This window comes from Pan paniscus, chromosome 11 (assembly GCF_029289425.2).
Source record: "Pan paniscus chromosome 11, NHGRI_mPanPan1-v2.0_pri, whole genome shotgun sequence".
Lineage (NCBI taxonomy): Eukaryota > Metazoa > Chordata > Mammalia > Primates > Hominidae > Pan > Pan paniscus.
This window is the reverse complement of record NC_073260.2, coordinates 9,354,961-9,370,509: the sequence shown is the minus strand read 5'-3', so window position 1 is coordinate 9,370,509 and position 15,549 is coordinate 9,354,961. Positions and strand designations below refer to the sequence as shown.

At 43.9% G+C, this 15,549-nt stretch overlaps 1 protein-coding gene across 29 annotated transcripts in view; it reads right to left on the bottom strand.

Moving 5' to 3' along the window:
• The window catches only part of FNBP1 (formin binding protein 1), a 157,042-nt gene that overhangs the window by 91,732 nt on the left and 49,761 nt on the right, over nt 1-15,549 (bottom strand). For all 29 annotated transcript variants that reach the window (XM_034929268.3, XM_034929270.3, XM_057303116.2 and 26 more), the window contains exon 3: nt 175-231. In XM_034929268.3, coding sequence (XP_034785159.2) covers nt 175-231 — 57 coding nt within the window. The remainder of the gene's footprint in view (nt 1-174; nt 232-15,549) is intronic.

Below are 15,549 nucleotides of genomic sequence, written 5' to 3'. Positions count from 1 at the left end.
GACTCCATATAAGAAAAGTTAATTATGTTTTTATTGTTCTCTCCTCCAATTTAAAAACTGACACAAAATGAATGGGAAATGCAACTTATTTTTATAGACATGTATTTCTCCTTTCCGTGTGTAGTCATCAATGGCATGTGTCTATTACAAGACAATTTTCAATGGTAAACATACTTGTATTCTTCTTCCTCCTTCGAGTTCTTTTTAGGTTGGTACTTCTTTGAAAGATTCCTGAAATAAAAATGCAGACATGTCAGCTTTATACAGAAAGAGAATTAAGAAATCAGGAATGAAAGATAACATTAGTGCTTTTGTTACAAGTTTAAAACAAACAAAAAACTCCACAGCTGAAATCCATTTCCTTCAATCTTTCAACATGTGTGATGAAGCTACTGTTATTAAGAACGTGCACAGCTTTTCATCTTTTGTCTCAAAGGCAGAGCAAATAAGAACAGAATTATTTAATTGGAGAGGACAGACCATGTGTAAATATGCAGTGGGTTTCTTTTTTTTTGAGACGGAGTCTCATTCTGTTGCCCAGGCTGGAATGTGGTAGTGTCATCTCAGCTCACTGCAACTTCCGCCTCCCGGGTTCAAGCGATTCTCCTGCCTCAGCCTCCCAAGTAGCTGGGACTACAGGTGCACACCACCACGTCTGGCTAATTTTTTTTGTATTTTTAGTAGAGACGGGGTGTCACCATGTTGGTCAGGCTAGTCTCGAACTCCAGACCTCAAATGATCTTCCTGCCTTAGCCTCCCAAAGTGCTGGGATCACAGGTGTGAGCCACGGCGCCCGGCCGTGCAGTGGCTTTCATTTGTAGCACTGAGCTGTTTTTCTTCTCAGGCCACCATTCTCTCGTGGTTATCCTGAGTTGGGGCATTATTTCTTCAAATCCAAGGAAAACTGTGTCCAAATGTTTAAAAATCAGAGTGCCGGCCGGGCACAGTGGCTCACGCCTGTAATCCCAGTACTTTGGAGGCCGTGGCAGACAGATCACCTGAGGTTGGAAATTCGAGACTGGCCTGACCAACATGGAGAAACCCCGTCCCTACTAAAAAATACAAAATTAGCTGGGCATGGTGGCGCATGCCTGTAATCCCAGCTACTCAGGAGGCTGAGGCAGAAGAATCGCTTGAACCCGGGAGGAGGAGGTTTCGGTGAGCCGAGATCGCACCATTGCACTCCAGCCTGGGCAACAAGAGCGAAACTCCATCTCCAAAAACAAAAAAAATCAGAGTGCCAAGGGCATGTTTCTAAGGCTGTGTGGCTGCTCTACCAGCGAGCGCATGAAAACCACCTGTGAATAAATCTTCTTGAAGGAAGTCAAGACAATATTTTGGGGGTGTTGATGCTAAGACATTTAACTAGAAAAACTTTTAACCTGCCTAGCAGGTTTGCATTGAACACATTCAGATTAGCCAAAATCATCCTAGTTTCCCTTCCTAATCTCATCTCCACGTTAAGAATCTAAATATTTTTCTTTATATTCACAAATAGACACAAAAACTAAGAGGTAATCACAGAAAAAAAAAAAACCCCTCACTAACACTGGTACTACTGACTGATTTCTCCTGGGTCCTGACTTTAGGTGACTATAGTTAGAGAAATAGCCATAGCAGCCAGGCACAGTGGCTCATGCCTGTAATCCCAGCACTTTGGGAGGCTGAGGCGGGTGGATCACGAGGTCAGGAGATCGAGACCATCCTGGCTAACATGGTGAAACCCCGTCTCTACTAAAAATACAACAAATTAGCTGGGCATGGTGGCGGGCGCCTGTAGTCCCAGCTACTCGGGAGGCTGAGGTAGGAGAATGGCATGAACCCAGGAGGCGGAGCTTGCAGTGAGCTGAGATCGCGCCACTGCACTCCAGCCTGGGCAACAGAGCGAGACTCCGTCTCAAAAAAAAAAAAAAAAGAGAAATAGCCATAGCATGTTTTCTTGTTTGTTTGTTTGAGACAGAGTTTCACTCTTGTTTCCCAGGCTGGAGTGCAGTGGCATGATCTTGGCTCACTACAACCTCCACCTCCTGGGTTCAAGTGATTCTCCTGCCTCGCCTCCCGAGTAGCTGGGATTGCAGGCATACACCACCACGCCCAGATAATTTTTGTGCTTTTTAGTAGAGACGGGATTTCACCACGTTGGCCAGGCTGGTCTCAAACTCCTGAGCTCAGGTGATCTGCCCGCCTTGGCCCCCCAAAGTGCCACTGCACCCGGCCAAGAAATAGCGAGAGCATGCTGAGCAGTAAACCACAGTAGGAACTCCATGTGTCAGCATCTCAGTCCTCACTTCCTTGTTAATTCCCTGTTGCTATTCCTCTTTATTATTTCACATGTTACTTTTATTTCTTCTACTTCCCCCAAATCTACAGATGTGCCTAGAAAAATGTGATAATCAATTTACAATTTTGATCATGGTATGTTTTGCATACCAAGTGATATGTGGTTTCATCTGTAACAAATGCTACTAGATGACGGGAGAGGCCACCGGCTTCAGTACAAAGGGCATTGCTCTGGGAATCAAGAGACCATGTGCCCGGACAGCATGACCTCAGCAAATGAGCCAGTCTGTGCTTCCCATTCCTAATGTGTACGTCAGCAGGGGTTGGACGACATGACCTCCATTGTCCTTCTTGTTTTGAAATTCTGTGGGACTAGATAACATCCAGTAGAATATTAACTGCTGCAATTATTCAAAAAATGGAGGCATGTATATATAATAGTTTAAAAGTTATAATTAGACCAACTGATGAAAGAACGTAGTTAATTCAAGACTGAGATCATGTAGGCATACACGTCAACATATCAACTATGACATGCTTTCTCTGCTGATACTGAGGATACATAGCAGAGTTTAATAATTCTAGATGCAAAAGAATGTGAAAAAGCAATTATTTCCTTAAAGAATGTCCCTTGTAGAAAAAACAATGCAAAAAAGAGAAATATTTTATGTTAAAAGCACAGTACAGGTCTTTGAGTTGGATTATGATCACAATCACTTCTTAAAAACACCATCACAAGGATCAAGAATGAAAGGGGGCCGGGCGCGGTGGCTCACGCCTGTAATCCCAGCACTTTGGGAGGCCGAGGTGGGCAGATCACAAGGTCAGGAGTTCGAGACCAGCCTGACCAACATGGTGAAATCCTGTCTCTACTAAAAATACAAAAATTAGCTGGGCATGGTGGCGCATGCCTGTAATCCAAACTACTTGGGTGGCTGGGGCAGGGGAATGGCTTGAACCTGGGAGGCAGAGGTTGCAGTGAGCTGAGACTGTGCCACTGCACTCCAGCCTGGGCAACAGAGCGAGACTCCATCTCAAAAAAAAAAGAAAGAAAGAAAGAAAAAAAGAAAGGGAAATGTGTGCAAAACAGATGACTACATAATCAATGGGTTATTTTCCAAATATATTGAGAGCAGCACATATGGGTGATTAGAGTATTGGAAAAGCGTAGTGGCTGCATGTGAGATATTTCTAGTGCGTGGTTTATTTTACAATTCATTTTTATTTTTTATTTTAATTTTTTTAGAGACAGGGTCTTGTTCTGTCACCCGGACTGGAGTGCAGTGGCATGATCATGGCTCACTGCAAGCCTCGAACTCCTGGGCCCCAGGGATCTTCCCACCTTAGCCTCCCAAGTAGCTAGGACTACAGGTGCACACCACCATGCCCAGCTCATTTTTATTATTTTCTGTAGAGACAGAGTCTTGCCACGTTGCTGAGGCTGGTCACAAACTCCTAGCCTCAAGCAGTCCTCTCACCTCAGCCTCCCAAAGTGCTGGAATTACAGGCATGAGCCACTGTGCCCAGACTACTGCATGATTTTAAATATTAATCATTTCTTCTGTTACCTATAACTTACAAATTGAAAATACCACTTCTAAATTCACACCTCATATAAAAATTATTCCAAAATGTTAAATCCACATTTTCTTTGTAGCTTCCTTCCAGTCCTTAGCAGCCATAAAAATCATGTAAGTTTTATAACTAGTTGAAGGAAGGCTTACTTGACTCTGAATCTATTGATCCAGGTAAACCAATATTCTTTATAGTTCTCTTTTACCAGTCAAATCCTAAACAGGATTAAATTAGATCCCTTGTAGGTGATATACTGAAAAGACCATCGAGTTCTGATGAATGGGAATCACTTTGACAATACTGGCATATATAGCATTCAAAATGCTTCTTAAAAGCACTAATAAATAATTCACTCTATAAATACCAGCATAAACCAAGAAGCTAAAGAGATCTCAAAGTGAACTTCATTTCAAAGGATATTTATCTCAAGAACTGCTACAAAAAAAAGATCAACTTTCCATTGCTGTTCTCTTGGGACAAGGTTTTTGCCCTATTTGTATTACCGTTATTTAAAAAATGAACACGGTTCATTCAGGCGCAGTGGCTCACGCCTGTAATCCCAGCACTTTGGGAGGCCGAGGCAGGTGGATCGGGAGTTCGAGACCAGCCTGGCCAACATGGTGAAACCCCATCTCTACTAAAAATGCAAAAATTAGCTGGGAGTGGTGGCACATACCTGAAGTCCCAGCTACTTGGGAGGGTGAGGCAGGAGAATCGCTTAAACCTGGGAGGCGGAGGTTGCAGTGAGCCGAGATCATGCCACTGCACTCCAGCCTGGGTGACAGAGCAAGACTTCGTCTCAAAACAAAACAATCAAATAAAAAAACCCACAACAACAACAACAACAAAAACGAACAAGCAAATAAACCACTTAAAAAAACTTCCGATTTATGGGGTCTTTCTGAGAAATCTGATGTGTTTTCAGGTAAAAAATCTCGACTTGTTTTTCAGGTAGCCTAACTAAAAGGTAAAAGAAAAAATAAACATTCTTTTATAAGGATGGTGGATTTAGACCTGGCTGATTCGAAGAACCACAGGAAGGCTTTAAAAATGACTTACTCGGCCCTATTCCAGAGCCTCTGCAACAGAAGGTCTAGGGTGGGGCCCAAGAATGTTTTGTGTTTTTTTCACTCTTTTATTTTTTTAAAGCTCACCACAAGATTTCTGGATCAAGATGGCAGAATAAAATCCAGCCAGAGAATTGTGCTTTCCCAACAACAAAAGGTGAAAAAATAAAAGCCAGGGAAAATTTTAACAGCAGAAAATAAAAAAAATTTAAAAAGTGAAGAAAGGAGTCTAATCTCAGTCCATACACTTTAGAAAGTGATGACCAAGAAGAGCAACAGAAAATTCTGGGACAGCTTAGAATGGGTGCTGACTCCTTCCTCCCCATCACAGGAAGGGAAATACGTCCACAAACCCTGAAAATCAGCCCAGACAGAAGTAAACTGGGAGGCAAGCGCTCAGGGAATAGTGACAGAAAAATTCTGAGAGGAAAACATCTATGCTGACCACCCAAGGCCTTGGGCAGGAGCCGGGGCTCACCCCTGGAGGTCTACTTTCCAGACCTCCAGGCTGAGTGCCCTGGGGGTTCACCCCAAACCCAGGGATTCCACAGGATAAGGGATGTGGGTTGGCTGTGTCCCCACCCAAATCTCAACTTGAATTGTATCTCCCAGAATTCCCACATGCAGTGGGAGGGACCCAGAGGGAAGTAATTGAATCATGGGGGGCCGGTCTTTCCCGTGCTATTCTCGTGATAGTGAATAAGTCTCACAAGATCTGACAGATTTATCAGGGGTTTCCGATTTTGCTTCTTCCTCATTTTCCTTTGCCGCTGCCATGTAAGAAGTGCCTTTCACCCCCAGCCATGATTCTGAGGCCTCCCCAGCCATGTGGAACTGTAAGTCAAATTAAACTTCTTTTTCTTCCCAGTCTCGGGTATGTCTTTATCAGCAGCGTGAAAATGGACTAATACAATTAGGGCAATCTTTGACCTAATGGCGTAAACCCCATAACAGAACCTCTAACAAAGTTTCAGAAGAAATGACAGAGCTCAGAGTCTCGAAGCCAGGCCCTTTCGCGACCCTGACTCTATAAACACCTGTCCTCGGCCTTTAGCAAACCAAGCAGAACATATAATACCCCAGCCTCAAGTGGAACTCAAAGGGAAAGACCAATGGTACCAGAAATGGAACGAAGTGTGGCAAGGAACACTCACCTACACTCCATCAGAGCAGACAGGGCACTGGTGCGGCTCACGTTAGAAACAAACACACGCCAGGTGTTGGCCTAAGACCTTTATGCTCTTTATTACCTTATTAAGCCCACTCAGCAACCTTATAAGGTGAGAATGATGATGATGATGATTCATACTTTACAGATGAAAATGATGAAACAAGGAGAGTAATTTGACCCAATTCATACGGCTGTTAAGTGGAAGAACCAGGATTACATCCCAGGCATTGGGACTCTTGAGTCTGAACTCAACCACTTCACTAAACTGCCCCTATTAAATATAAGCAACATGGCCAGGGGGGGTGGCTCATGCCTGTAATCTCAGCAGTTTGGGAGGCCAAGGTGGGCAGATCAACTGGGGTCAGGAGTTTGAGACAAGCCTGGCCAACATGGCAAGACCCTGTCTCTACTAAAAATACAAAAGCTAGCCAGCCGTGGGCCAGGTGTGGTGGCTCATGCCTATAATCCCAGCACTCTGGGAGGCCGAGGCGGGTGGATCAACTGAGGTTAGGAGTTTGAGACCAGCCTGACCAACATGGTGAAACCCCGTCTCTACTAAAAATACAAAATTAGCCAGGTGTGGTGGCACATGCCTGTAATCCCAGCTGCTCGGAAGTCTGAGGCAGGAGAATCGCTTCAACCCAGGAGGTGGTGTTGCAGTGAGCCAAGATCATGCCATTGCACTCCAGCCTGGGCAACAAGAACAAAGCTCCATCTCAAAAAAAAAAAAAAAATTCGCCAGATGTGGTGGTGTGCGCCTGTAATCCCAGCTACTTGGGAGGCTGAGGCAGGAGAATTGCTTGAACCCGGGAGGCTGAGGTTGCAGTGAGCTGAGATCGCGCCACTGCATTCCAGCCTGGGCAACAGAGTGAGACGTTGTCTTTAAAAAAAAAAAATTAAATAATAAATATAAGCAAAGTGAAAGATATGACAGGTAATACAGAAGCAAAAGAAAAATCCAAAATCCAGTCTGCAAGAAAACATATAAGGAAAATAAGCAAAAATCACCCTCCTTCAGATTATTTATACTACAGACAAACTTAGTAAAAACACAAAGGCAATAAATCAAGAATCCCAATACTATGGGATAAAATAAAATGGAATGGAATAAAATAAAATAAAATAAAAAGGAAGACACAAAGCTGAGGAAATGAACTAAGGACTAAAATATACCACTATAGAACCCATCAATAAATGAGGGTGGATATCAAATTTAATAGAAGGAAGGTCTGAAATAACCATAATGTGAAAACAATCAGAAAAAAAAGGATCTAAAGATAGGCCGGGCGTGGTGGCTCACGCCTGTAATCCCAGCATTTTGAGAGGCCAAGGCGGGCGGATCACAAGGTCAAGAGATCGAGACCATCCTGGCCAACATGGTGAAACCCCGTCTCTATTAAAAGTGTAAAAATCAGCTGGGCGTGGTGGCGGGCGCCTGTAGTCCCAGCTACTCGGGAGGCTGAGGCAGGAGAATCGCTTGAACCTGGGAGATGGAGCTTGCAGTGAGCTGAGATCACGCCATTGCACTCCAGCCTGGGGGACAGAGCGAGATGCCGTCTCAAGAAAAAAAATTAAAAAAATAAAAAAATAAAAATAAGAAAAAGATGAAATGTAAGGATAACGCATATCTCTGAAGTATATGACCCAGTAAGTAGAATAGAAAGAACATTCAGACATAATCAAAGAACTTTCTCCTGAAATAAATGAAGCATAGAATTTACACAGGAAAGAGCACTAAGAAAAACTATCTGATAAAGGATGATCAACTCCAAGGCATTGTTTAGTGAAGTTATCAGACTGCTAAGATGAACTAAAATTATTCATATTTTTACTCAGAAACAGCCATGTTGCCTACAGAGAAAAACATCTGGCTGGCCCCAGACTTTTCCTCCAAAAGACGATGCAGCCACATGGAGAGAAAGTGTGACCAGAGAACAACCGAGTCAAAGTGCTGTAAAGTATGGTGGCATTTTCAAGCAAGAAAGAACGCAGGGAACACGTCCCAAGCTCTAACGAGGGGGAGAATATTCTTCCTTAATGCCAAGAGTCAAGGAGAGAGGCTGTTGTAGAGAGAAGTGCTGAGATGACTCTACGTTCAAATATAGAACCACGACAAATCAACTGAGGGCCTCGGGTTTCAGAACCCAGTCACACAACTCAACTAGAAGGAGCAAAACATGTATATATTATTTCCCTAATCTTTTATAGCAGTGAGTCAATTGAGCCTGTTTAGAATTTCAACATGGAAGTACACACACACAATAATGACATCCTGTAAGTTTTTCATAATCTTTTTGATAAATTTTACCAAAGTTTAATATTTATTTTTTTGAGACAGAGTCTGTCACCCAGGCTGGAGTGCAGTGGCATCATCTTGGCTCACTGCAACCTCTGCCTCCTGAGTAGCTGGGATGACAGGAGCGCCTGGCTAATTTTTGTGATTTTAGTAGAGAGACGGGGTTTCACCATGTTGGCCAGGCTGGTCTCAAACTCCCAATGTCAGGTCATCTGCCCACCTCGGCCTCCCAAAATGCTGGGATTACAGGTATGAGCCACCGCGCCTGGCCTAAGAGTTTAATATTTAAAGCTCAGCGCATCCCTCAGTTTCACTTTACTGTCGTTTGTACTGTTAAATTTAAATTCATTTCTTTATATATATGATATATACAATATGCAATTTGTTGTATAATATGATTTCTACCTAGTTACCCTCTATATACAATGAGCTCCAATTAAAAACAGACCAAGACTTGAATGGTTCATTTTTTAAAAGCATAAATGGCTCAAATGTATCAAAAGATGTTCAACCCCCATGCATACTAAGAGAAATGCAATTTAAGACCTAGATGTACCAGTTGTTAAGTAGCAAATTGACAAAGATCAGTTTGGAAACAGAAAGCAGCAGTGAGGGTGAGGTTGAGCAGGCCCTGTTGCTCTGCTAATGGAGTGTCAGGGGCCATAGTTTCTGGAAAGGGACTGGAGATCATGCCACTGCACTCCAGCCTGGGTGACAGAAACTCTGTCTCAAAAATAAATAAAATTAGGTTGTTCAGACTCAGAAAAAAAAAATTATATTAGGAATTTCAACCTATACTACCTTGAATAGATAGTGACCTCAGGGGTTGGCAAACTTTTTCTGTAAAGGACCAGAAAGTAAATATTTCAGGGCCGGGCGCGGTGGCTCATGCCTGTAATCCCAGCACTTTGGGAGGCCGAGGCAGGTGGATCACGAGGTCAGGAGTCTAGGACCAGCCTGGCCAATATGGTGAAATCCTGTCTCTACTAAAAATACAAAAATTAGCCGGGCATGGTGGTGTGCACCTGTAGTCCCAGCTGTTCAGGAGACTGAGGCAGGAGAATCGCTTGAACCCTGGAGGTGGAGGTTGCAGTGAGCTGAGATTGTACCACTGCACTCCAGCCTGGGTGACAGAGTGAGACTCCATCTCGAAGAGAAAAAAAAAAATCAGACTTGCAGGTAACTGCATCTCTTTTGCAACTACTCAATTGCCAATTGTTTGCAAAAGTGGCCATAGACAATACGCATGGGCACGGCAACATTCCAACAAATCTTTATTTACAAAACCAAGTAGTGGATGGATTTGGCCCATGCTAAGACCTGACCTACAGGAATCAAAGTCTCATGTTTATGTCTAAAATAAGTTAGCATTCTCCCCTGCAATGCAGAAAAAAAATATTTAATGATAGTTATCTCTCCCAAAGGCCACAATGATTTTTCAACATCATATTACTATTTCAACCAAGTATCTGTTGAATATGCTGTAGCCACACTGGCCTTTCTATTCCTTGTACATGTTCCCGTCTCAGGACCTTTGCACTCTCTCCCCCCACATCCTTACATGTCTGGCTTCTTTTTGTAATTCACTTCTCAAGTGATGGTTTTTCCCTGACCAGCCTAGCTCAGTAACCACCCCCACTTCAATCTCTATCACATCACTGCGTTTACATATTTGGAGTCATGCATGCTATCTTTAAATGCTCGAATTCTTTGCTTATTTGCATGCAGTTCTGTTTTCCGCTGTGAAAGGTGAGCACTCCAGGTTCAGGCACTTCCTGTGTCTCGTTCATTCAAGCATCCCTAGTGATTGAAACTCGGCCGGCACCTTGTTGTTCTACTTTTTGTTGTTAAAATCTCATCAGCTCTCACAGGCCGGTGTAAACACATAATTCCCCATAAAGCAAAGCTGGCTAAATATCTTAGGCCTGTACCCTACCGATTCACTCACAATCTACAAATATTTACTGGGCACCTACTATGTGCCAGGCACTGTTCTGCACTATGACACATTAGTGAGCACAACCCAAAGATCTCCACCCTTAAGGGGCTTGCATTCTAGCTGAGAGGCTGCAGGAGACAATGCGCAGTAAATATAATACCCAGATTTCTCTGGGAAGGTTTGGGGAGATGTTATTCAAACGAGACAAAATTGTAGGAGAAATAAGTTCAAGAGATCTATTGTATAACATGGTGTCTCCAGTTAATAACAATGTATTGTATACTTGAAAATTGCCAGGCCGGGTGCTTACACCCGTAATCCCAGCACTTTGGGAGGCCTCGGTGAGAGGATCGCTTGAACCTAGAAATTCAAGACCAGCATGAGCAACATGGTGAAATTCTGTCTCTGCAAAAGATACAAAAATTAGCCGGGTGTGGCAACGCATTCCTGTGGTCCCAGCTACTTGGGAGGCTGTGGTGGGAGGTTCACTTGAGCCTGGGAGGTGAGCCAAGATCGTGCCACTGCACTCCACCCAGGGTGACAGAGTGAGACCCTGTCTCAAGAAAGAGGGAAGGGGAGGGGAGGGGAGGGGTTGCTAAATTGCTAGAAGAGTAGATTTTAATGTTCTTCCCACAAAAAAAATATTAAGTTTGAGTAGTAATGCATATGTTAATTAGCCTGATTTGGGCATTCTGCAGCGTATACATATTTCAAGACATCATGTATACCATAAATATATACAATTTTATATACAAATAATATAGAAATAGATATTTTGTCAATTTTCAAAACTAAATAAGAAAACTATATAAAATGGTAGAAAGTTACCAGTAATATAGGAAAACTGAAAAAGCAAAGCAGGCTAAGTGGGCTAAGGGACGAGGTGGGCCTCACTGAGCAGAAACTGGAAGCAGGAGAGGGAGTCAGCCACTTGGAGCCTGGGGAAGAACACATAGGTGATATCTACATGGAAGGGCTAGCGCAATAGCTCTCGGGTGAGGGGATGCCTGGCATGTACAAAAAACAGGAAGGAGGCCTCTGTATGGTTACAGCAGAGAGGAGGAGGAAGAGAGTTAAAACAGATGATGTCAGAAAGGTGTGGGAACCAGATTATACAAGGTTTTGGAGGACTTTCACTGTAAGGTTTTTGGATTTACTCTGAATGAAATGGGGACGCACTGGAATTTTGAATAGAGGAATACTGTAATCCGGCTGCTCTGTAGAAATCAGGGAATAGGGGATAGAGGTAGAATAAGGGAAACTAGTTAGTAGACTCATCATAACCAGGCAAAAGATCATGGACCACGTAGGCCATGTGACATGGACCACAGTGGCAGCAGTGGAGGTGATAACAAGTGTCAGATCCTGGATAAATCTGTAGAGAAGTCAAGATTTCCTGATGGCTGGAGCTGGGGAGTGTGAGTGTGTGAGAAAAGAAGGCAGACAGAGATGATGATGACACCAGGGTTTTTTTTTTTTTTTTTTTTTGAGATGGAGTCTTGCTCTGTCACCCAGGCTGGAGTGCAGTGGCACAATCTCAGCTTACTGCAACTTCTGCCTCCTGGGTTCAAGGGATTCTCCTGCCTTAGCCTCCTGAGTAGGTAGGGATTACAGGCGCCCACCACCACGCCTGGCTAATGTTTTTGTATTTTTAGTAGAGACAGGGTTTCACCATGTTAGTCAGCTGGTCTTGAACTCTTGACCTCCAGTGACCCCCCTGCACCTGGGTGATGCTAGGGTTTTTGACCTAAACCAGGAAGGATGCAGCTACCCTCAGGTGAGTGGAGGAAAATCTAGGTCGTGGAAATGCAGATTTTTATTTTTTTGAGATAGGGTCTTGCTCTGTTGCCCAGGCCGGAGTGCAGTAGTGCAATCATGGCTCACTGCAGCCCCAGCGTCTTGGGCTCAAGCATCCGCCCTCCTCAGCCTCTCGAATAGCTGGGACTACAGGTGTGTGCCACCATGCCTGGCTAATTTTTTAAAATTCTTTTTAGAGGCAGGGTCTTGCTATGTTGCTCAGGCTGGTCTCCAACTCCTGGGCTCAAGTACCCACCTCGGCCTCCTGAAGTGCTAAGATTTTAGGTGTGAGCCACTTCACTTGGCCTAGACATGTGGATTTTTAAATTGGGGAGATCCGGAGTTCAGTTTCAGACATGTTACATTTCAGATCATTTCAGATGGTTTTTAGACATTTCCTTTTTTTTTTTCTTTGAGATGGGGTCTCACTCTGTCGCCCAGGCTGGAGTGCAGTGGTGCGATGTTGGCTCACTGCAAGCTCTGCCTCCTGGGTTCACGCCATTCTCCTGCCTCAGCCTCCCGAGTAGCTGGGACTACAGGCGCCCACCACCATTTCCAGCTAACTTTTTGTATTTTTAGTAGAGATGGGGTTTCACCGTGTTAGCCAGGATGGTCTCGATCTCCTGACTTCGTGATCCGCCCGCCTCAGCCTCCCAAAGTGCTGGGATTGCAGGCATGAGCCACCGCGCCCAGCCAAGTTTTTAGACATTTCTAAGTGAAGACTTTGAGCAAGCTGTTTCTGGAATTCAGGAGAGAGGTCTGGCTTGGAGATCCATATCTGTGAGTCATTGCCATATGGATTATACCTAAAGCCATGAGACAGTTGAGGTCACCAAGAGAGTACAGACTGGGAAGGGAGAAGGACTGAGAAGCAGATGCTGGGCACAGCAATGTGAAGAGGCAGGGGAAGAGCAGGGGCCAGCAAGGGAGACTGTCGTGGGAAGAACACCAGTAGCCCGCTCGAGAGCTCGCACGTAGCCCATTTTCACATGAAAGACAACACTGCATGACTAATAGTGCAGTATTCAAATAATCAACGTGAAACAGACCATGTTCTATTCCTACTTTCAGTTCGAAAAGCCCCTGATGTGTTGACGAGGCTGATATGCACACAGGGCACTAGAAACTGATCTGGATTCTCCACTTATAAAAATTATTTCATTGTGTGATGTTTTACATGTTATTCACTCAATAAAAACAAAATCTGGGGCCAGGCACAGTGGCTCACACCTGTAATCCCAGCTTGCTGAAACAACAACAGAAACCCTTATAAGAACACATAGCTTTTTTTTTTTTTTTTTTTGAGATGGAGTCTTGCTCTGTTGCTCAGGCTGGAGTGCAGTGGCGCGATCTTGGCTCATTGCAACCTCTGCCTCCTGGGTTCAAGCGATTCTCCTGCCTCAGCCTCCTGAATAGCTGGGATTACAGGCGCCCGCCACCATGCCCGGCTCATTTTTGTATTTTTAGTGGAGACTGCGCCCAGCCAAGAACACATATCTCTTATGCAGATGCTCTTTGGATTAAAACTCAATGGTGAGGGAGTTTGAAGAAAATTTAAAAAAAAAGAAAAAGAAAAAAAGGGCTGGGCACGGTGGCTCACGCCTGTAATCCCAGCACTTTGGGAGACCGAGGCAGGCAGATCACTTGAGGTCAGGAGTTCAAGACCAGCCTGGCCAACATGGTGAAACACTCTCTCTACCAAAAATACAAAAATTAGCCAGGCATGGTGGCACAAGCCTGTAATCCCAGCTACTTGGAAGGCTGAGGCAGGAGAATCACTTGAACCTGGGAGGCAGAGATTGCAGTGAGCTGAGATTGTACCACTGCACTCCAGCCTGGGCGACAGAGTGAGACTGTCTCAAAAAAAAAAAAAAAAAAAAATTAAAGAGAAAGGAAAGTAAATGTTCCTAAATCAAAATCATCTAGCTCTTTAACAGGCCTTAAAACAATATCCACAAACCAATTCAACTACAACTACACAACATGAAATCATTAAGGACTTTGCATGCCACTTCAAGTTCAAGCTTAGTTCTACCAAGAACTTTTAAATATATTCTATAAAAACACAAATTTCTTGGATAATCTCATCATTAAAGATGTAAGGAGATCCAAAGTACTTAAAAAAAAAAAAAAAAACAGACACAGGGGTCTCACTATGTTGCCCAGGCTGGTCTTGAACTCTCTGGGCTCACACTATCCTCCCTCATCAGCCTCCCAAAGTGCTGGGATTGCAGGCATGAGCCACCACGCCTGGCCCCAAAGCACTTTTTTTTTTTTTGAGAAGGAGTCTCACTCTGTCACCCAGGCTAGAGTGCAGTGGCACAATCTCAGCTCACTGCAACCTCCACCTCCCGGGTTCAAGCAGTTCTCATGTCTCACCCTCCCAAGTAGCTGGGATTACAGGCGCCTGCCACCATGCCCCACTAATTTTTGTATTTTTAGTAGAGGCGGGGTTTCACCATGTTGGCCAGGCAGGTCTCGAACTCCTGACCTCAGGCAATCCGCCCACCTTTGCCTCCCAAAGTGCTGGGATTACAGGCGTGAGCCACTGCGCCCGGCCCGAAGTACTTTTAAAATACTATTCCACATGACCCCTCAACACATTACGGGAGGGAGTGTGAATTAGTACAAGCACATTGGAAATGGCTGAACCCTATCCACCAAAGCTAAGCATATGAGTAGCCTGTGACCTTGCAATTAGATGCCTACGTAGATCCTAGGAAATGTGTTCAGATACACACAAAAAGCCTTGTACAATAATGCTCGTTGGGGTGCTACTCATTATAGCTTAAATTAGAAACAACCAATCACCTAGTCAGAACGGATGAGTTCTGGTGCATTCACAGACCAAAATACTCAACAGCAATGAAAATAAGCAGACTCCCATCACATGCTACCACATGGTAAATCTCACAAACGTAATATAGAACAAAAGAAGCCAGATACACAAGAATGCATACCAAATGACTACACTCATGTAAAGTTCAAAAGTGGGCACTACTAATCCACGCGGTTAGAAGTCAGGAGAGTGGTTACCGCTGGGGGGAGAGTGGGGAGCTGGAGGGGGCCAGGGGGCCTGCCAGGCTGGTCTTTCTGTTTCTTGACCTGGGTGCCCGGTTACATGAGTGTGTTCACACTGTCAAAATTCATGGAGCTGCACACTTATGATTTGTGTACTTCTCTGTACATATGTTATTAATATATTTCAATAAAAAGTTTACTGAGATACAAGCTGCTCCAAAACTCAGCAAATATCTTGTTGAAAAAAAAACTGGGCCTTAAAGGAGTAATTTAGTTTTTATTTTTAATGTTCTATGAAAATTAATTTTCTGTATGAAAAACAATCACTTCTATTGAAATATTACCTTACATAAAAGGAAAAATATTTAAAATATACATTTATACTGTAAAATGAGAATATACG